This window comes from Solanum lycopersicum, chromosome 7, assembly GCF_036512215.1.
Source record: "Solanum lycopersicum chromosome 7, SLM_r2.1".
Taxonomy (NCBI): Eukaryota; Viridiplantae; Streptophyta; class Magnoliopsida; order Solanales; family Solanaceae; genus Solanum; species Solanum lycopersicum.
Window position 1 is genome coordinate 66,519,610 of NC_090806.1, and position 23,769 is coordinate 66,543,378.

General features: G+C 26.4%; 3 protein-coding genes and 1 long non-coding RNA gene across 4 annotated transcripts; all 4 read right to left on the reverse strand.

Moving 5' to 3' along the window:
* Positions 1-5,091: 5,091 nt before the first annotated feature.
* Positions 5,092-6,521, reverse strand: LOC101249661 (heavy metal-associated isoprenylated plant protein 16-like). Its single transcript, XM_004243726.5, has 3 exons — positions 6,418-6,521; positions 6,203-6,287; positions 5,092-5,460 (listed from the first exon to the last, which is right to left on the reverse strand). Exons 1-3 carry the CDS (start codon positions 6,421-6,423, stop codon positions 5,177-5,179), a joined length of 375 nt encoding a protein of 124 aa, XP_004243774.1. The 5' UTR covers positions 6,424-6,521; the 3' UTR covers positions 5,092-5,176.
* Positions 6,522-11,940: 5,419 nt separating this feature from the next.
* On the reverse strand, positions 11,941-13,033 carry LOC101251303 (heavy metal-associated isoprenylated plant protein 16-like). The gene is made up of 3 exons (XM_004243168.5): positions 12,798-13,033; positions 12,630-12,714; positions 11,941-12,533 (listed from the first exon to the last, which is right to left on the reverse strand). The coding sequence occupies exons 1-3, from the start codon at positions 12,801-12,803 to the stop codon at positions 12,241-12,243; spliced, it is 384 nt and encodes a 127-aa protein (XP_004243216.1). The 5' UTR covers positions 12,804-13,033; the 3' UTR covers positions 11,941-12,240.
* A 2,689-nt stretch (positions 13,034-15,722) lies between these two features.
* LOC101251005 (heavy metal-associated isoprenylated plant protein 16) lies at positions 15,723-16,756 on the reverse strand. The gene is made up of 3 exons (XM_004243167.5): positions 16,607-16,756; positions 16,430-16,514; positions 15,723-16,292 (listed from the first exon to the last, which is right to left on the reverse strand). The coding sequence occupies exons 1-3, from the start codon at positions 16,610-16,612 to the stop codon at positions 15,994-15,996; spliced, it is 390 nt and encodes a 129-aa protein (XP_004243215.1). The 5' UTR covers positions 16,613-16,756; the 3' UTR covers positions 15,723-15,993.
* Positions 16,757-17,385: 629 nt separating this feature from the next.
* Positions 17,386-22,753, reverse strand: LOC138337253 (uncharacterized). Its single transcript, XR_011210826.1, has 3 exons — positions 22,688-22,753; positions 19,474-19,537; positions 17,386-17,609 (listed from the first exon to the last, which is right to left on the reverse strand). It is a non-coding gene; the product is annotated as an uncharacterized lncRNA (long non-coding RNA).
* Positions 22,754-23,769: the final 1,016 nt, after the last annotated feature.

The window sequence follows — 23,769 nt, forward strand, 5'->3', positions numbered from 1 at the left end:
CATACAAAAGTTAATTACTAGTTATCATTGTGACATTACAAGTGTATTCTGGATATAATAAATTGTTTCATCACGTATTACAATATTATTAAGAAAAAACAGTGTATTTGATAAAGTTATTATATCTTAGGTAAAAGATAAAATTAAATAATTAAATAATAAATAATGATTTTAAAAACAAATACTGACACAACCACATCGAATTAACCTTTTAAAATAGATTGAGAATGAATCAATATTCTCTAATCAGTCAACACTTTTTTTTTTCTAATTAGTCAACACTAAATTAATTAACGAGATATAATTAAGGTATCTTACCACGTTGCCTTAATATATATATCCCCAACGAAACTCCGTCTATCATATATATATAAAATTTAATAACAATATTTTTTCGCGATTTATTTGTATGTTTTTAGGTATTTTTAAATTTTTTTTAATTATTATGGCTTATAGTATTTCTTAATTAGCTTTTAAATATGTAAATTATCTTTTTTCAAAAATTAAAGAGTGCATGATTAATATATACAAAAATTAACTTAGACTCTAAAAATTTAAACTATATCATATAAATTAAGGCGAAAAAAAAATAAAATACTCAACGTTATTCCACTGCAGTATTGGACACATGCAATGCCATGTTCACTGTTGATCAAATTCTTCAACTAATTAGCGTGCCGGTGGGTTTGCTAATTTGTTTATAATTTAAGCTACAGATTCGTCATAACTCAATAAATATAGTTTAAATTTTAAATATGTGTTAAAGATATTTACTTATATTATTACAAATAATTCTCTAGAACACAGTAACTAATTTATAAAAATGAATTATATGTGACTCAACATATTTGAAATTAACTTTTAACGGTAATAAATACTAACATTAATAAAGACTTATAACTATATAAACAGCCGTGATACGCTTAAATCACAAATTTCAAAAAAGAAAAAATCTTCTTTTTTATATCATGTGCCATAGCTATATAGCCTATGATCCATAGTGTAAATTAAAAAAAAAAGCTCCATGATTGATCAAAATTCAAAGCTAAGACCACTATGTAGAGAAAAAAGTCTATTTTTCATGTGACTATTCATTAGTTTATAATCGGTGACATTTAGTTTTCGTTTGATCATAAATATTAAAAATATTTTTTCAATAGAATGGTATTTGTCCATGAAACGTGATTAGTTTTTGGAGAAAGAAGTATCTAGTTCTCAAACTGATTTAGGCGAAAATTTTCTTCCAACCACGACATTGTAAAATGTTTTCAAGTAAAATATATGTCTAAACATAACTTCAATGTCAATAACAATATTTAGTGTAATTTTACAAATGAGTCTATAAAGAACAGTATGTCTTAATTCTTTACAAGACAGATAAATATATATTATTTTTGATTGACTCTCGATTCAAGTTAAGCAAATCACAAATCGAGCAGTAGCATAAAAGAAGCCAAAATTGCAAAAGATTCTTTACTCTCTTCGAGTAGCAAGGCCCACTAAAAAAACTCCCTTATGGTCGTTGGGCCTATGGAAACCTTTGCAAATAAAGGAAATTTAAGCTCAAAAACTTTTATAAAAAATAACACAAATGTTTTTTTTTTAATTAAAAAAATAATATTTTCTCCATATTGAACATTATATTTGTGTCTCTTTACTCTCATCAATTGTGAAAAAAACTTATCATTAGTTGTTAGCATTATGTGACCATCAAGTCTTCATTTCACCCATTATTCTACGTTCTTTATACTTATAACCTATGTAATTTGTAGGTCATTTACTTATCCAATTTACGACCATTATCTTCATATTCACTACAAGTTCACCTATAAATAATGTGATATTATTTTGGGTTGAATATAAAAAAGAAATACACAAGAGAAAGAGTGGAAGAAAAGATGAGAAATATTATATTGTGCATATTGAGTAAGTGCAGTGAGAGAGAGAGTTCAAACAAAGAAAATATTTCAAGTCTTGAAGTATTGTCACTATACAAAGGAGAATATTCATACGTTGAAGGAATGGTGTTTTTATGTGGAGCTTTGGACTCTTCAACTAAATCCAGAGTTGTTTGCGTTGTACTATATTGTTGGACTATATTATCCTAGAGTGATAGTTCAATGGTGATACTGTTGGATCGGTGTAGATTATGCGCATTAAACTTGAATCTCCTTAAAGAAAAGCAAAAAAATTGTGCTTTAACTTTAAATTTGTTTATATATTTTTAATCATTCTATTTCAACTGTTATTTAATATATATGGTATAATGCATCTATCTATCATATATATATATATATATATATATGAAAAAGTGATCTGAATATATAATTTATCTTAATTATAGTTTTTAAAAAAATTTAATTTTTGAAAAATATTGTAAAAATTATATTTTTCTTATTCTATCTTCGTTCTTTTTTTCTTATTCTATCTTTTGTTTTTGGATATATCATATTACATGATGTATCGATTATCTCTTGTATAACAAAAGTAATATATTGAATAGGTGTTACTTGTATCAATAAATATAATGTATCAGAATATGATGATCGCACATTGAGAGATGTATCAGGATAACTGTGTCTTGTATCCAAAAAGATAATATATCGAAAGATAATATATCAAAACGCGATATATCGGGATGCAATGTATTGAGATATTGAGTGATATATCTCCTTAAATTTTAAGTAATTTTAATAATTTAAAAAAAGAATAAAAATAAAATTTAATTCAATCTAAAAAAAATTCAGTCACATCTTTTAACACTACAAAATTTGTGTAATTTTTACTTTATTTATTTATTCAAATTGCCTCCGTCCTTTTATCAATGCCAATAGTCTTTGAAAGCTAAATCCTCTAATAATTTCGAACATTCTAGTACATGTAATTTATTGAATTAACTAGTTGATAATTGACTTAATTTGTCTATAACCCAAAAGAAAAGAAGAAGAAGAAGAAACAGCAACACTAATTTTTAATGCCTTTTTATAACTATGATATATATTTTAAAAGATATCAGAATAAAATTAATTAATTATGATTTAATACTTTGTCATTACTCGAGAATTGTGACCTAGCAAAAATATTTGTAGAGATGATATATACGTTCTTTATTATTTTTATTTGTCTAATTTTAAATTTTACACGTCAAAATTATAATTAATTAGTGTTTATTATTAAAAAATAAGTTGAGTAAAACAAAAACAACATATTTTTTCCTTATATATTAAAAATAATCTGCAAAAATTAAAAAAAAAATTTCAAACTAATAGACAAGGAAAAAGTAAATAAACTGAAACGTACACTTCAATGCAACCCCCCAGTACTATTCATTATTCAGAATTTCTTTTCTTTTTTTTTGTAATTTTTGGAAATAAGAAATTGGAAGCTACTAATTGTAGTATTGGATACTTTTCCCGTCCTAAAATACTGGTTATATATAGTTTTTGAGTGTTAAATTACATGAAATTCAATAAATTTAATTCAGATTTAACTAATTCAAAAAATTATTCAGATTTATTGTCGATAAATAAACTAATATAAAAACGGATTGTAATGACTTTATTGCTACTATAGGAAATCAGAAAGAAGCTTATTGTAATTTAGCGAGTAATTTCATTTGGTCGTTTCTACAAAATATTTTCCCAGTATTGCGGCTATATTAATTCTTTATTTCTCACTTATTGCCATGACTTTCTATATTACTGTATGGATGATGTCAAATTAATTTTTTATAAATTTAAAGGAAAAAATAGAAATTAATAAAATTTTATTAAAACAATCAAAAAAAAATTTATTTATCAAACATAAAATGAAAGAATAAAATGATTATGTCATATCAATGAAAATAAAAAAAACAATCTCGTAATTGTGTGGTAAGGGTCAAATAGTTTCTTGAATATATTTGATCATTTAATTTTGATAAAATTGAGGAACTTTTGATTTCCGTCAAAATTGTTGGAACATTAGAGGAAAAAAAATATTTAGTTAAAAAGAGAGACGGAGTCAAAATTTTGAAGTTTATGAGTTTATAATTTTAATTTTATAAAGTTATTGAATTATAAATTAATAATTTGTAAATATTCAACGAATTTCTTTCTACAAATTAAAAGTATGAAATAAAATTAATAACTTATATATATAATAAGATGTGGTCTCTAGATCAGAGATATTGATTATCTAGCTAGCTAGTGAAACGTTCGATTACCTGTTGTGATTTTTGTTTTGCAAGTTTTATTTGTATGATTTCTAGTCTGGAATGCTTCTTTTCTTATTATGCATCTCATAGTTTTACTATTGTTGGTACTATTTTTATTTTTTTTCGTTGTTTTTGAACTATAATTTATTTATTTGGTAAGATGAATTGAGAAGATTTTGATAGTATTCACAACTTTTCGGGTTCTAATTATATGTTTGTGAAAAAAATGTATTTCATTATTTTATAAAATTTTAATTGCATGCTCAAAGAAAACTTTAAATCAGATCAATTTAATTTTATTTCATGATTTCATATAGCATCTTTAAATAATATTTTAAAAATTTAATCCACATGTTAAAACAAAAAAATGTCAACATCAAAATAATCATGTCTAAAAAGCATGCATTACTAAAGCACTAATATACTTTAAAGTATCAACATTTTCTTTAATTTAGCAGTAGTATGATCGTCGACTACTTCCAAAAAGTTTAACACTATAAATTATCATCCAAAAATGAACAAAAATGGAAAAGAGAAACTGTTGAAAATACTATTCAACTTGATGCAAATTATTATTTTTATTCTCAAACGGTTGACACCTTGAAAATATCTCTTAACTTAACTAAATAAATTTAGATATACCCTCAATCTGCCTCATGACATAACAAGTGGTCTCAAATTCGTAGAAACAGAAACTTTTAATAAAAAGCCGAGAGAGGTGTTTAGAGGTTTATTTCATTATGTTGCAAAATCGGAGTGTATTTAAGTTGAGTTAGTCAAGTAAATGAGTACTTTTAATATTGTCAATAGTTTAAAAATAAAACTAATAATTCAGATCGAAATTAGAGGTGTTTTCAATAATCTCTCGAAAAATAGAAATTTGTAAAATGAAATCGAAGAACAACCAACCATCGATCGATTAATTTGCTCCGATATACAGATCGTTACATTTCATGCAATATAATCAAAGTAATTAATATTTCACATAATGGAGCAACATTCCGGGTTCGGGTCGTTAACTTCATATACTTGGTATTGAGGTACCCCAAAATATGGGTAACTATGGGTTTGTGGATTTGCATTGAAACCTGTGCCCCCTCTCACGTTGTCGTTGTCAGCAACAACGACAACAGGGCTCATGCTCAGTAACTGAGCGTGGCCCAATTTCTTCCTGAGGCAGTTAGTAAGAACTACTGCGTCAATGTGCTCTCCCACTATTTCTAATTCGAAATCTTCACCTTCCTTTATAGCTGCTGATTCCACACCTATAAGTATAAAATTATGTTTATTAAATGAACAAGTTGGACTGAAACTGAAAAACTTTAGAGGAATAAAAATTAATAAATGGATGGGTTCTTATTAATTTTTGTAGTTATGTAAATTGAAATGAACTAGATCAAAATACGATAAATAATGAAGTGGTATTTATCAAAAGAAAAAAATATATAAAACTTTATATTTCTTTGTCAGGGAGATATCTAAGGTATCAAAAATAATTTTTGTCCAAACATTTTGCTACTTGTATTAAATATTGGACAAATTACATGAATACATATTTTTTATTTCACTTATTTTCATTATCCGTTATTATTTTTTAAAATTTTTTAAAATTCTTTATTTATTTAATGTATTCGAGATGTATTCAAACTATTTATTATGTAATCTAGCTAGTTTTTTTTTTATGTATTCGAGCTTCAATTATTGTATCTGATTTCTTTAATTTTAAGGGATTAATGTTATTAAGAACTTATTAGGAATGGATCATAATTTCATTTTAAAACTATGGTATTTATGTAATTAACACTTAAATATTTGGCTCAATTCAAAGCTCAACAATTGATCCGCGCCTCAACTTGCCTAAACCTAGGTATGATGACGTGTGAATCATATTTTTATGAGCTAATTTATTTTATTCACTCACGATAAAATTAACATAAGAAATTGAATTTCACATATTTTAGAATCGAATAATTAAAATCAAGTTATTGAACGGAGACGAATAAATACCTGGTTGAGAAACAGCAATTTTGAAGGCCTTTGTCCGAGATTTCCGATTATTCCTATCAATGAATAATTTGATAATCACCCTTTGCTGTCCAATTTAATTAAATGAAATTATGTAAGTAATCACAATTCAACTAATACCACACATATAAGAATTAGAGCTAATTAATTAGTAGTTAAACTAAATTAAGCATATTTAGTAATTAAGACATGCATACTTTCATTTTTTGCTAGTTCTTGATGGAAAACTTGTTTTACAATATCGTACTAATTTAGTAGACAAAGATTTATAGTTCTTGAAATGATGAGAAATTGGCTTGGTGATCGACAATTTATAAATTTGGAGTATTTATAGATGAAAAAAACACGTACTTAAGACCCCTCCCCCTCCCCCACCAAAAAAAAAAAAATTGCTGCACAAAAATGATCAATTATATTTTGGATAGATTCATAGAAGTTTCTTAATATGTACTCTTGAGCAGTTTTAATCAGTCAAATAATTAAATAAATTTTGCTAGTTATATTTGAGGAAAATTGTGAAAAAAGGGATATTCAACACGAGAAAGTTCAGGAAATTCATCCTATCAAATCCTAGAAATTACGATTAAAAAATACCAAATAAAAAATTTATATTTGTATGCTATAGCAAAGTTTGCATAATTGCGCTCCATAACAAACATAAAAATTATATAATTCGCTATATATATACGGTTGAAGCAAATTATATAAAATGAAGTGTATAAAACAAAAAAAAGAAAGACACTTGGGCAGAGAACTGTATAAAAACGAAGTGTATAAAACGAATTGTATTACAATAAGTGTATAGAACGATTATATACAATTTGAATTTGTATAAAATGAGAAAGAGAAAGATAAAAGAGACTTGACAAGGAATATACAATTGAATCGAATTGTATAAAACGAGAAAGAAAAAAAAAATAAAAGAGACTTGACAAGGAATATACAATTGAATCGAATTGTATAAAACAAGAAACACAAAAATTAGATACAATTTGAAAATTGTATAAAACGAGAAAGAGAGAAAGACAAAAGAAACTGGGCAGGAGAGTATTTTTATTGTATAATTATAAGTGTATAGGACGAAAATATATGTACTTGCATGTGTATATACAATTTTCTCACGCTTCATATAAACAGAAACACAATTTGTACATTTCGCTTCTGTTTGTATAAGTGAGAAAGGCGAGGGTGGCGAGCGAGATTTGGGAGAGTGACGAGCGAGATCTGGAAGAGGAGAGAGAGGGGAACAAAAATCTATGTAATTTATACAATTTTCTCTGCTTTATACAATTAGAAATAATTTTTATACACTTATGTTTGTGTTAAAAGTGAGGAAGCGAGCGAGAGATTGGAGGAGAGTGGCGAGCGAGATATTTGGGAGAGAGGCGTCTGGCAATTTTTTGTAAACGTTTGCTATGGAGCACAATTAAATCAAATCCTAGTTACTCCATTTATGTTAGGTTGTTAATTTGCTATTACATATAATTTTCCCTTAAAAAAATTATACTCGACTTAAAAATAATCAAAACTATTTATGAGAATATAATATTAAGGACAAGCTATATTATATTTACGTCATGTATATGACTTAATTGTCATATTAATAGGTAACGGACAAGCTAAATTTTGGGTAACTAGAAAAGTTAAATAAGTAGTCAATCACCCTTATGGTTTTAATATACAGAAAATTAATTAGTCATCTTCCTTGCAATAATCTTCAAAAAATAATAAGTCATTATAGTAAGTGAAAATTAATTTAGACGCAATACTTGGGGAAATGTCAACTGAAGTAGTTTGCTAAATTACAAACGAGTATAATTAGCTTCGGTTTTTGTTTACTTTTACTTGTTATATTTAAACGTAACACATATGTTATAATGATTTACATGGTTATTTTATGATATTATCCTTATAAATTGATGTTTAGACTTTAGATCTTAAAAAATAATTCTGACGTACTAATGAATTTTTCAAAATAGTTTAAATTAAACACATCTGATACAAAAAGACCAAAAATAACATATTTTAATTATTTGAAGGTCAAATATGTGTTGATCGATCTTATTAACATAGACAAAAACAAAAATTTACGCATAATCGAGGGAAAATAAATTTTATTATCCCACATTTTCACTTGCCATCTTTTCATTTTTTTTTTTGTTAAATGATTATGGATGAAAGACAAAGTATTTAATCACGGTTAAGCTTATTATGCCTTTATATTTATTTTATAATTTAAATGAAAGTATTAAGCAATGAAATGAGGGAGGGTTGTCATTTTTTCTTAAAATTAAAAAATAAAAACAAATAAAAAGACCGTAGGGCTCACATAAAATAAATATATTTCTTCTATGTAAAGTATTCTAGAGAAGTGTTCAGATGGAAAATAATGTTCTTTTTTTTGTCGACAAATTTCAGTGAATTTAATAAATTAAATATGAAGTATCTTCGAAATTATTGGGAGGTCGTAGAGGATGTTGATTTTGTCGTCCATTGTTCGTAAGTCGTAAATAACAATGAAGCCCCATAAATGTAAATTATATATTAATAAAGAGTTTATCACAAAGTAACGCTTTCAATAAATTGTTAGATACAATTATTAATGACATTAGAAAGAGAAAAGTAATCGCTAAGCAATCGCAAATCGCTAAATTAAGTCTACGAGCTTATCAAATCAAACCATGGGCTTTGCATGTAGGGGTATCCACTTACCTCCTCTTCATAATATATAGAATTTTTTACCAAACTAAGTATTATATAAAATAATTTATCAAAATAATATATTTTTTTAAAATTTTACAAAACTAGTATAAACGTATATCACAATAACGTTTTAGGGTATATTTCAATTTTTAAAAACTAACAGTGTTAGGTTGATATACGTTATTGTGAGTAACGTTTTACTCCTAAAACATTTTTTTGAGTAACATTTTACTCTAAACCTTACTGTAAGTAATGTTTTAAGAGTAAGACGTTACTCACAGTAACGTTTTAGGAGTAAGACGTTACTCACAGTAACGTATATCAATCTGACGCCGTCAATTTTTAAAAAAATAAATATACCCTAAAACGTTACTGTGAAATACGTTTATACTAGTTTTGTAAGATTTAAAAAAACATATTATTTTGGTAACTTACTTTATATAATGACTTAGTTTGGTCAATAATTTTAATATATATATGACTATATATATACGTAGATGCTAAAACTTTACAATTTTTTTTTAAATTTAGACACCTAAAATTAAGAATATTATATTCTTATGAATGTTTATATTATTCAAAGTTTGTATCAAAGCTATTGCCAGAACCACATTACATGAAAATAATAAGTTTTATCAGCAATCAATTAGTAATTATTGCTAAATATTCATTTTTAGCGGCAATTAATACTCTTTGTATAAGCCTCTAAAGACTTTAGAGAAACTGAATCTAATGACGCTTAACTAGTGTCAATAAAAAACTTAACAGTATTAATATGTTTACTTATTGTTGTTAAAAGTTATTTTTGTTACGGCGATAACTTTACTAATGGAGAAAAATAATTCAGTCATGTGTATCGTCTCTCTTCGTCATGAAGATGACTTTTTAATAAATTAGTGTTTCATTTAAGGAAATATCGTCTAATATTTCATCTAAATGGGATGGCTCTCGTGCAATAATTTTAGTTAATTAGGATTTTTCTCATAATTAAATGTGTTAACTCGATTGTTTCTCCTATGGCTCGTTTGCTATAATTCATAATAATATTAATAAACGAGGTGTATTAGTTATGTTGTGATTAACAATGATATTGTTATTTATGATTGTCTTTTTTTGTTATTCGTCGTTTGATTTAATGTATTAAAATATTGACTATACATGTATAATATTGAATGCATGCATTATATAACTAAATATGTTTATATTATTTTCTCTATTACATTGTACGTATCAAACGACATCATATATATGTTAGGATTACGTACGTAGCTACAATGAATAAACTAGGAAAAACAGTAAATGAAAACACTTGCGACTTAAATATATAGAAAACATTATTAGATGGATCGATGTGAATAAGTTTTTGCATTGTCTTCGATTTTTTTATAAAGAAAAAGAAAATAACGTAACACATCACATGAATATGATGATGACAAGTTGAAAATTTTAGGGGAAATTTCCTGCTCAACACAATATATATCTTTTGGTTAAAAATTTCAATAATGTTATTTCACACTTAGTAATAGCTAACTACTCATCTAATTTGGTACTCTAGAACTAATAACTACATTTTGCAACCCATATTTAAAAAACATATGTATAATCAAAACAGTACCACATGAGTATAACCAAGATAATTAGAAATTGTAATTGCTTAGGTATTAAAATGACAACAACAAAAGAGTGATAAATGGTAAAAGACAAATTTCTACTAAATTAAACTATTATACGAGCTAGTACCATTTATGTAACGATTAATTTTTTTTATTTTTCTACTCAAATCAATGTACGGTGTTGATATTTCAAATAGAAAAGAGAATACAAACGTATTTTAATATATAGACGATGTTAGTTTGAGATTTCAAATAAAAAATAAAATAATAGATTATTAAAATGTAAAATTTATAGAAAATTAATAGTTCATGTGTTTTGGCTAGTATCATAAAAAAAAAAACCTAATCATGCTAGGTATACCTTCATTTTATGGGCTTTGATGCTTAAAGGAAAATTAATCGAGATAAAGAATGAAATATGTGTACATTCTTAAGATCGAGTATTTATACCAACTTTTTTTTAAAAATTATAATAGCTAAATTGTTATTAAATATATATTTTTAATCGTAATTAACACTGTTTATATACGTATTTAAAGTTTATATCAATATTAAATACAATAACAATCAAGTAATCGTTGTTATTTCGTCCACAGGATGGCTCACGTATAAAGATGTCTCATTAACTCGTTTTTTAAAACTATGAGTAATATTTTAATCACACAAAAAACAAAGTAATACTATTACTTTCTTTATGTTATGTTGGACCAACAAGTTATAATTAAGGCAACCATACGCCAAGTCAATTTAAAATATTATATAAAAAGTATGATAAAATTAAATTTTATTTAATAAAAAAATATTTCTTTTTTAAGACGAATTAAACAGGATAAAGGGACTAATTATGTTTGAATATTTGAATAGACAGGATGGAACTAACACCAAATACGTGCTCATATTTTCCTCTCAATATAAAGTTTATTTGACTGTCATTGTCTTATTTAGATCTTTTTAATTTTCTCACATAATTATTCAAAAATAAATTTAAAAAAACGTGTCACGTAAATTAAAATAAAACAAAGAAAAGAAAGATGATAGGAAACTTGTTTAAGTTAGTTGAACTGAGAAAAAGGATGGTTCTAGTTCTTGGCCCCTTTCAAGTCAGTAAACCATTTGTATTTTTCTAAGTTTTCATTTAATACACTATTTAATTTCATATTGAATTGTTATTGTCTTCATTTTTATGTTGCTTTCTTTTCTTTTCGTAAAAATTAATGATTGATTCTAATTCATTTAATTAATGTCAAAAAGATTTTTTAATATTTTTTATTAATATTAATACTTAACGTCGTTAAAAATTATTTTTGTTAAAGTGATTAAAAGTTATATATTTTTAAAGCTATGAGCTAATGTCTTAAAAATACTAAATTCAATAACACAGATAAAATCACACAAATTATCCAATTATACGAAAAAATCATACATTTTAATATTTGAAAGGCATTTACAAAGATCCAAAAATATGAAGAAAAAAAAAACTAAAACTAAAACTCTTCATCGATTAGATAGTCCATTAAGCTCTCTCGACAGGGACCAAAAACTTGAATGATATGTAGGTTCACGTGAATCAAATAATTTTGTTTATACTTTATATATCTATTAACATATTAATAAATATTTAACTGTGAATACAGTTAATTATAACGAATCCCTCTGTTCTAATATTATACACTCTGTTTTCCATAGGCAATCGAAAATTGAAATTCACATAATGGAACAATTGGATTCACCATAGGAATCTGTAACTTGGTAAACTGGGTATTGATAAGACGGATAGGCACAATAGTACGAGCCTGGTTGCGATTGAACCATCGCAGCTGCAGCTACAGCTGGAGCTGCAGCTGCAGCTGCGGGGCCACCACCAGCCGGGCCAACGCTAACCAAATCCGCCTTACCCAAATTCTTCCTCAATAAGCTCGTTAGGGTCGCAGCATCTACTTCTCCCACAACTTCGAGTTGATTTTTTCCGTCCCCTGTTATAGCTGCTGACTCCACACCTAAAAAAAAACAATATATAAGCCAAATCAGCACGATTCTTTTAATATAATTATTATCAATATGAGAATTTATTCGACACAGTTGATTGAAATTACCTGATTGAGAAACAGCAATTTTAAAGGCCTTGGTTCGATATTTCTGATCATTTCCATTCAAAGATAGTCTAATAACAATCTTTTGCTGCAAAAATTAAACAACATTAATAAAAGAGTTGAATCTATAATTACAAAAAATTAAAAAGTATATTAAATTAATTTGTATACCTTCATTTTTGTTTGTTTGATTGGGGAATTGAATTTTGGATAGGATTATAATTGAGTAGACAGAGAGTGTAAAAGAGAGAAATAATTGAAATGCTGAGAAATTGTAGTTAGAAATACTTGTGTGTTATTATGAGTATTTATAGAGTTGTAAGAATAACTATTTATTTGAAATAACGCGTGTTGAAGAAGAATGACTCACTCATCCTCCAAACTCCCTAAGTTAATGAAGTTGACTTAGTTTTCATTCTAAAGAATCCATAAAATGGTTGTTGACTTGGTACGTTTTTTAAGAAAAATAAAATAATATATATATATATATAAAGATGATTTTATTATATCAATATTTAAATATAATAAACATAATTTCTTGAAAAATATAATAGAAAATTGATTATAAATAATGATAAAAATAAAATAGAAATTAAGTGTAATTGTTTGACATTCCAAAATAGTATAGTGGATAACTATTGCTAGACGAAGGGATTACTTTTCTGTCTCAACTTAAGTAACAGATTTACGTTTATAACAAAATCAATACTATACGAGTCGTTTAGATCATAAATTTCACAAGTTTTTCTTTTATTCTTAAATTTTATGTCAAATTAAATAGTATTAAAACGAACGCAATATATGTCTGGATAAAATTTATTACTCCATTTATTTTAATTAAAGTATTATTTTTCATCTTATTAGGATTCAGAATATATTTTAATACATATTTTTAGTTTATAATTAAATAATTCAAAAATTCTTTTTTTTTCTTTGAAAATTTATATTTAGTCAAAATAAAGCAATAAATTAAAACAAATAAATTACCAATTCAAGTAATTTTTTATTTGTCATACTTTTATTTTTAAAACTCTTTTAAACATCACTTTTGTGATATTTTTTAATTCTAAATTTTATTTTCATAAAACGAAAATATAAATTGACGAAGTAATACATCCTTTAAATTTGGTTCCAACAAATTGGGTCCCAAAAAGTCAATATGTCAACCTACAATTTGGATATTTAGAAAATGAAGCAAGTCATCATCTTCCCCTTCCTTTCTTGGCAAGTACTAAGGCCTATTTATTTTCTTGTTTCGGCGCAGTAACGATTTTATGTCTATACCACTCTATAGCTCATGAAAAAACGGGCCTCAATGAGTTATCGAGTATCTGTTATTTTGCGTTATAACAAATTTTATTATAGATAATAAATCGTGATTAAGTAGGAAATAAAAAAAATAATGAATCAATGTGAACTATATAGTACCAACCCTATATTTATAGATTGGATTATTACGGTCTCACTAATTTTCATTAATATTAAAAAGTTTAAAAATTTGCATTGAGATATGAGTGTTTTGATCTAAATATACATGTGAATATTAAGATGTGATCTTTAAATTTGAACATTTGTGTTTGACATATTCCTTCTTATTTTTTGTGTGTGGTTAAATTGCTTTAATTTCTAAGATATATCAATGTTTTGTCTAATTAAATGAGGATATAAATCGTCCATTCTAATTTTTTATTTTTTCTTCTAATAATCATAAATAGACTCTTTTGTTACTCCATTCGTCGATTATTATTTGTCATATTTCTATTTTTTGAGTCAAACTATAAGAACTTTAACTAACATTTTAAAATGTATTTTTTCATTATATTGATATGCAAAAATTTACACTTTATACTATTTTCATATAGCTTTTGAATATCTAATTTTTTTGTTCAAAATATCGAATTAATGCAATCTAATTTAACTTTAAAAATTAGTTAAATTAATTTTAAAAAATTTAACATGACAAATAAAAATGAACGAATAAAGTACATTCTTCTTCCAAGTATTGACAAAAATAACTTGTCACAATCGAGCTCTATTAATGATATTGGAAAAAACAAAGGCACTAAGCAACAAGGGAGGGTAATCACTAGTTCCTAAAAACACTTCGAATTAGCCACAATTACATTTTATAGCTAAACCATAAAATTATCGTTAATTCTATTTAGTAATCAATTAACAATATTTTATTAAAAATATGCTATCTCCGAACAATTTAACAATAAATAAGCAATATTAATTTTTCTTTTTAAAGGTTCTATATCATAAAGATAATAATATTATAATGACCCATTATAAGAAGGTCTTTTTATTGTATGACGAAACTTCTTGTGTTAATTATTAAGTTAAAGATAAAATGTTCTAGTTTTGGGCCCCAACCAGCCTACCCTCTTTTGTTCACAATTCACATTTTTGAGTTTTTTTTTTTCAATTTTTTATTTGATATTTGATATTCATATTGAAGTTCTACTAAATTTTTATTCACGCTAAAAAGAAAAATTTAATATTAAAAAGTAAAATGCCTCCTAACAAAGATAACTTCGTATCAAGTTTGTAATGGCATATCAAACTATTATTGTCTAATTATGTTGCTTCTTTATCAATTTTCTTTTGATAAAACTAGAGATTAGTTTTAAGAGAAAGAAATTTCATTTAAATTAGTTCTATGTTAATTTCGCTTGTGGATTATAATAGTGTGCATATCATCTACCAATTTGGAAAGAGTTTTAACAACCATAATATCAAATTACATTCTAGCTAGCTTTCTCTAATTTTTAAATTTATAAACTACTCAAAAATTAGGGAAATATTATGAGCATAAACATATTATCTTTTTGTCTCCTATAACTTTATTTTATTTGGATCATTCAGAAAAAAAATCATATTCTCTCTGTTTAGAAAAGAATGACCCAGTTTATCTTGGAACGGAGTTTAGAAAAAGAAAGATGATTTTTTAATCTTGTGGTTCGAAATTAAAGTTATGTCAAATGTAGCAAAATATTTTTTAATCTTGTAATCTTAAACGTGTCATGTGGAAAGTTAAAGTTAAAATATTAATTAAAAAAAATAATTATTCTTTTTAAAATAAATGTATAGTCGTTCTTTTGAAACGCAGAAGTATATTTTATTACTTGGAACGGATTTACAAAGACCAAAAAAACCAAAACTCTTCATCTACGAATAGTCCACTAAGCTCTCTGAACGAACAAAACAAAAAAACTTAAAATGATACTTTATTTCGACCTCCCAATATCGTTTATTTTGTCTCGCATAGATTTACATAAACCCAATAGCTCTAATATCTATCTAACATATCAATAAATATTTGACGGTGAATACAATTTTATTATATCTTGGATCTCCCTGTTCTTCACATAATGGAACAATTCGATTGACCATAAGAATCTGTAACTTGGTAAACAGGGTATTGATAAGGCGGATAAACATAGTAATACGAGTCGGGCTGCGATTGTACCACCGCAGCTGCAGCTGCAGCCGGAGCTGGAGCTGGAGCTGCGGGTTTTTTATCGCCACCAGCCGGGCCAACGCTAACCAAGTCCGCCTGGCCCAAATTCTTCCTCAATAAGCTCGTTAGAGTCGCAGCGTCTACTTCTCCCACAACTTCGAGTTGATTCTTTCCGTCTCCTGTTATAGCTGCTGATTCTACGCCTAAATTAAAAAAAAAAACAATACATGAGCTAAATTCGCACGTTTTTTTAAAAAAAATTATTATCTTTACGAGGATATTCAGAAAGAACACAAAAAGGAGAAAGAACATTATTTTGCGAATTCTCAATTGGAATTACCTGATTGAGAAACAGCAATTTTGAAGGCCTTGGTTCGATCTTTCTGACCGTTTCCATTTAAAGATAGTCTAATAACAACCTTTTGCTGCAAAAATTTAACAACATACGTTAATAAAAGAGTTAAATCATATACCAAAAAAAATAAATTCAAAATTATATTATATTATATTTGCATACCTTCATTTTGATTGTTTGTTTGCTGGGGAATTAAATTTTTGGTTAGGAGTAAAGAATATTTGAAATGCTGGGAAATTGCAGTGAGAAAGACTTGAATATTCCTCGCTATTTATAGGGCTAAATGATAAAGTAGTTGGATATGATAGGTTCAAAGAGTTAAATTTTTAATTAATGAGTAAAAGAGCGCGTATTCAAGAAGAATGATTCAGTCATCCGCAAAACCTCTATACGTCATGAGCATGACTTAATTTTGATGGTAACTACTAGTAGTGACGGATTTAGAATTTTATTTAGTGATTTATGAAATAAGATTAAAAATATGCGAACAAAGCACATGAATTCCAAGGAAGTAGCAATATATAGTGAAACTAAAAAACTAGAATTTTTATTGAGGACATTTGAAAAATAAACCTATAAATGTGTGAACAAAACACAATTTTCAAGAAGGTAGTAGTTTATACTAGGGCGGATTCACGTGGTCTCCAAAGATTTACCCGGATTCCCATGATAAAAAATTAAACAATATGTATAAAAAGTAAATTTTATATATATATATATATATATATATATATATATTGGTTTGTATGTCACTGGTTTGAATCCCAACAAGAGTTATATTTTTTCCTTTTTTCAGTTTTGTTTTTCATTTTTAAAAGTGTTTTTTTACTTAAATGTGTTAAAAATGTGATTTTAAATTCAAAAATATTCAAGTTTTTCATTTTTAAAGGCTTTATTTACATATATATACTTTTATTTTTCGAATTCCTAAACGAAAATTCTAAATACATCTCTGAATATATACCGAAAAGCTTAAAAATAAAATGTTCACAGGGGATTTAAATCCTCGATGTTCGTATCAAATTAACAGGAGATTTGGTTACTAAGCTACAACTTGCATTTGTTTATAAGGAAATTCAAAATTAATATATCTACATCAATACATAAATTTTACTTTTTATATATAGCATAATTATTTATCGAGGAGGCTCGAGCTGAAATCCACCTGTTTGGAACACTTTTAGTGTATGAGTAAGATAAACACTTTAATAACTTTTAACATTATAAGCCATAAACAATAAATCTCTCTGCTCTTATTTAAAAAAAAGGATACTTTTATGATAAATTAAAATCATGCAAATAAATGAAAACAAAAAATATATATCTAAATATAAATTATTTGGTGTATTTTAAAAAAAAATCACTAAATTAAATTTGATATATTATGCACATGTAAGGTAAGATTGAATGATGCAAATTGCAAAAGTTTCTTCTACTTTTTTGAGTTTTATGATTAATTAAATTAATATTAAAATATATAAATTGGAAAAAGAGTACAAAATTCAAACAGACAGAGAAAATTTATTTGTATCAAGTGTTTATATTAAATAACATAATTTTTATTATTATGTGATATAATAAAATAAAATAAAGGGAGAAGGGTCAAATATGCCCTTAAACTATTTGAAAAGGTTTAGATATACCCTCCGTTTAAAGATTGGTCCATTTATACCTTCGCCGTCCAACTTTTGGTCTACATATGCCCTTTTGAGCGTTAGTTGGCCAACTCGGAATATCCAACTCATTTTATTTTTATTTAAATGCCAAATAGATTTTCCACGTCATTTTTATTATTATCACTTGACATTTATATTCAAGGGAAAAGGGTCAAATATGCCCCTAAACTATTCAAAAGGTCTAGATATACCCCCGTTTAAAGTTTGGTTAATTTATACCCTCGCGTCCAAACTTTTGGTCTACATATGCCCTTATGGATGTTAGTTGGTCAATTCGAGATATCCAACTCATTTTACTTTTCTTTAAATGTCAAATGGATTTTCCACATCATTTTTATATATTATTACTTGACATTTATATTAAAAGAGAAAGGGGCCTTTTATGCCCCTAACTATCCGACCTAATTTTAAAACACATATATGACCCGTCTTTTAAGTAATCTATACAACCTGACCCTTTTTTTTAAATACCCTATATGGGTCGGATTAGGGCATAATTGAACCATTTAAATGGCGAACACTATCGTGCTCTGATTGAAACTGCCGAGGAATCAATGGCACGACAACTAAAGGAAAAGGAAGTCGAGGTTTGAAAAGCGTTTAGGCGCAACGCAGAGCTGGAGGCGCAAATCTGGCAGGTAAGGGCTAGAGCAAAGGAATTCACCGCAACAACGTTACAGACACAATTGCAAGCTGCAGCAGGCGATGATGATGTAAATAACAAAATAATTCACACATATATGAGTCGGATTAGGGGCATAATTGAACCATTTAAAAGACGGTCGTATATGTGTTTTAAAATTGGGTCGGATAGTTAAGGCATAAGTGACCCCTTTCTCTTTTAATATAAATGTCAAGTAATAATATATATAAATGATGTGAAATCCCATTTGGCATTTAAATAAAAGTAAATTGAGTTGGATATTTTGAGTTGACCAACTAACACCCATAAGGGCATATGTAGACCAAAAGTTGGACGTGAGGGTATAAATAGACCAAACTTTAAACGGGGGTATATCTAGACCTTTCGAATAGTTTAGGGGCATATTTGACCCTTTTTCCTTGAATATAAATGTCAAGGGATGATACATAAAAATGACGTGGAATATCCATTTGGCATTTAAATAAAAGTAAAATGAGTTGGATATTCCGAGTTGGCCAACTAACGTCCAAAAGGGCATATGTAGACCAAAAGTTGGACGGCGAGGGTATAAATGAACCAAACTTTAAACGGAGGGTATATCTAAACCTTTTCAAATAGTTTAGGGGCATATTTGACCCTTTTCCTTAAAATAAATAATAAATTTAAACACATAACATGTATGTATTAACTTCTGTACGATTAAATTTTACCTGAATTCTTCTTGATAAATGGAGTCCCAAAAAAGTCAATAAGTCAATAAGTCAACAAGTCAACCTACAATTTTAACATTGAAAATTTAACTAAGTCATGATGCATCTTCCACGCAAATCACCGGAAAATTGAAAGAGATTACGAAGTCGAAAAGCAAGAGACGTAATACCCATTTTCCCATTTTCTTGCTTCGTACGCTCTAAAAAAAACAATCGACACAATTAAAGTAGTTCGCGATTATTAATCGAGTATTTGTTATCAAATAAATCATGAGTCGTGAGAGTTTGACATCAAATAAAATTAAGGTGATTTTAACTTAAATATCATGATAAGAAATAAATATTAAATTTTATTGAACTTCAAAACTAGTTTTTGAGTAAGAATTATGGAAAAATATATAAGAAGATAATTGTCATGTTCATAATTGACGTGGACGCTATATTTCTGTTACATATATTCCTTTTTTGTGGTTAAATCTATATTACTTCCATTTTAAAAAGAAAATTGTCATGTTCAATCTTAATAAATGAGGATGGAAATTGTTCGTTCTATTTTTACATATTTCCTTCTAATAATCATATAAGTTTGTAGGGCGTACATTTATAGAAAAGATTTATTCGCATTGGTGTTCACGTTAAAATTTATTATTATGTGATTTAATGAAGTAGAACACATGTTAATTAATTCAGATTGAGTAAAATGAACTATAAATTTAAACACGTGGCGTGCATAAATTCGATTAATGTAAACACCAGGTGCGGGTAAGTTTCACCATTAAATATGTCCTTCAACTTTGGATGTGCACGAGTAGACACATAAACTTGTATAAAGTTGAACAGATAGACAAACATGTCCTACATGACATCCTAAATGTCATTTTTTGTCCTATGTGATATCCTGCATGTATTGTGCCACATAGAACTCAAGTGTCTACTTGTTCAAGTTTAAGTGCCTACTTATGCATACCTAAAATTTAAAAATATAAATGTGAAATGAGATTAAGCTAAAGGGTACAATTATATATTATTTATTTGCGATAATATTATGTCACGATCGAGCTCTATTAATTAATAATATTGGAAATGCAGAGACACTAAGCAATAAGGGTCAAGGGAGACTAGTCACTACTAAAAACGCATTAGAGGTAGTTTATTAACAAAGAGATTATGTTAGACTACTAAAAACGCATTAGAGGTAGTTTATTAACAAAGAGATTATGTTATCTATAATATAACCAATTTATGAATGGATTAGATCGTAGCTAATTTCAATTTTTTTTGGTTAGTCCTATTTCATTAAAGTGGGCCTCACTTTATGTTTTTATATTATATGAACTTTGAGTGGACGTGAAAAAAGTAGAAGTGTAATTACTTTTAAAAAAATAAATAGAAAAAGATGATTAACTTTTTGGAATTATTTTAGAATAAACGTGTGTAGACACGGAAAATGTATTTCTCGATTAGTTGTTAACCAAACGAGTCAACCAGAAGACTAGAGTACTAATTAAATTTAAAATTTAAAATTATTAAGATTTCTAGAAAGGATTTTTAGCATATTAATGATCAAATAAGGGTCAAAGATTAATGATATATTAACAATAGAATACAAGATTAGATCATTGAAATAATTCATGTCCAAAAAATGATGCTATCAACTACATCGGAAGTGTTAAATACTTCATTATTATTACTATTTTATTATAATATACATAGAATAATTAGGTGTTAGCCATTGGCAATAACATTAAATTAAAGTAGGTTCCTCGTCATTTTATTATAATGTGTCTTCTAAGTTATAGGATATCTTTAATCTACTAACTATAGTAATTGATTAGTGACCTCTCATGTTCTCACTATACCCGGAGAAATAAAGAATATTATTATAAAATTTATGAAAATTTTACGTTTCAGACTTAAATAGTATTTCTCATCTATACGTGTGAGATGTGTTTGATAATTAAAGTTAAAAGAATTCTATATATTCATTATTGAACAAGACAAATGTATAACATGAGCCTAGTGACCTAGTCAAGTTTCAAGTCATACTTTAATAAGTAGATTTAAACAAACTAAATAAATCATGATTAAGCCTAATTATTCCTTCAAGGTTGTTATAAACCATTTCATACATATCATGTTATATTATATTGTGTAGAATTATTTTAATGAATATATCGTTACGTTAAGAATATATTATATCAGTTTCTTATCATTTTGTAATATTATGTACTAGAGTTTTATGGAATCAATGATATTGCTCTTAAGTATCTTGAGAAAATTTATCTGAAAATTAATAATCGACCTAATTTTTAAAAAGTGGGCAAAAAATGATTTTTCAAAAACAAAATAAGTAATGTATTCTTTTCCGTGTATCAAGTGTTTCTTGTTTTTTCATATATTTTCTAAAGTCAATATCTTATAGATCCCTAAATAAGGATTGAATAATTAAATGGAAAATTTAAGTAAAATAAATAAATAAATAAAAACATTGTTGAAATGGCTGAGTTGGTCTAAGGCGCCAGATTAAGGTTTTGGTCCGAAAGGGCGTGGGTTCAAATCCCATTTTTTGTTAAGAGGATGTTAGCATCATCATTAAAGGTCAAAATACAATCTCATTTTAAATTTCATGTTAAAATAATGACGGAAGCAAAAACAAAGCATTATCAAAGGTCAAAATAAGACGTCATTTTAAATTTTATGTTAAAACAATGATGGAAGCAAAAATAAAATATTAATTCATTATTATAATTCAAAGTGTTATACATAGAGAATACAAGTATATAATTAATTACTACTATATTAATAAAAAGTTTTAAATATGTAACACATAGTTATCTCTTTCTTTATCCTTTGATTTAATGATACTAAAGTATGACTTGAAGCTTGACTAGGCTCACCTTATAGTTATAGGCCCAATATTACTTGTACATTTCAAAACATTATTTTGTCAAATAATGAATATACTTGCACATTTCAAAACATTATTTTGTCAAATAATGAATATTTAGATTTTCTTAACCAAATAATTACATGCTCTTTTAACATATCTCTATACCTTGTTAATTTTTTCTCTTTTCAATCATAAACAAATACACAGTGTATATAGATGGTATATAAATGAAAGTCTTTGTATATCGTTTTGAGATTTAAATTATAAACACGTGATAGCATATAGATCTATAAGGTTGCGATAAGTCTTATAAGTATTAAATACCTGGTGATGAGTAGTCAATTTGATCACGTCTTTTTGGGCACTTAAGTTCTTCTTTGACAAATTTCTAAAATTGTGTAGACAAAATCATAAATTAGGTTGAATCAAGATTGTAAAATTACTTTCTCACATATATTTATTGCAAAGTCAATTCAATAATTTCATGGTAATTTTACTGAAACATTGGATTAGAAATACTTGAAAATTTTCTAGAGGAGATCAGTAGCCATAATTATTTTTTTTAAACGTAAACAAAAAGGAAAGTTTTCAAACACAAATTTTTACGTGTTAATTGGGTTTTCTTCATCTTTTTCATATCAAATATTCCCCGTTCATATTTTCATGTAATTTAAATGTCAGAAAATGAATAAGTTTACTTTTTTTTAAGTAAAACTTCATTTTCGCTAGTTATTAATGTGAAAAAAATTACTATTCAATTTTGTTATACCTAATAAGAGCACTTAATAACGAAGATAAGATAAATATACCATAATAAATTATTTGTTGATTTTTAAAACTAAATAAAAAAATAAATATCTATTTATAATTAAAAAAATACACCAAAAGAAAGTGTATCATCTTTCTATTTACTGAGACTTCCTAAATAAATATATAATGGTCCTAAAATTAATTAAATAGGAATTATTAGATTTTTTAACGTTGTACTAATAAATAATAATTATATAGTTTGTCATATGGTAATACTAAATTGACACGACTCTCCTAGTGACGACTAATACTTTTCTCATTTTCATTTTATTTGACGTGTCACTATTATCTTTAGTTTTTTATTTAAAAAGAATAATATTAACAATTTTTTTAATCTTAATTTTCTCTATTTTTAATTGTTTGAATTTTTGATGGAAAAAGCATAAATATCCTTTCAACCTATATCCGAAATTAAAGGGATACACTTATACTACACTAAAGTCTTATTATCCTCTGAACTTATTTTATAAGTAATTTTCAACTCCTTTACGTGGCATTAATTTTTTTAAAAAGTCAATCAATATTGGACCCACAAGATAGTACCACGTAGGTCAAAAAAGGATAAAAAATTATTAATAAAATAAATTCAAAAGATT

Excerpts from the sequence above, each read along its gene's own strand:
- LOC101251303 (XM_004243168.5), bottom strand. Across the intron at positions 12,534-12,629 it reads AATTGCTGTTTCTCAATCAG|GTGTGGAGTCAGCAGCTATA; the intron begins GTAATTTCAATC and ends GTTTTTTTTTAG.
- LOC101249661 (XM_004243726.5), bottom strand. Across the intron at positions 5,461-6,202 it reads AATTGCTGTTTCTCAACCAG|GTGTGGAATCAGCAGCTATA; the intron begins GTATTTATTCGT and ends TTATACTTATAG.
- LOC101251005 (XM_004243167.5), bottom strand. Across the intron at positions 16,293-16,429 it reads AATTGCTGTTTCTCAATCAG|GCGTAGAATCAGCAGCTATA; the intron begins GTAATTCCAATT and ends TTTTTAATTTAG.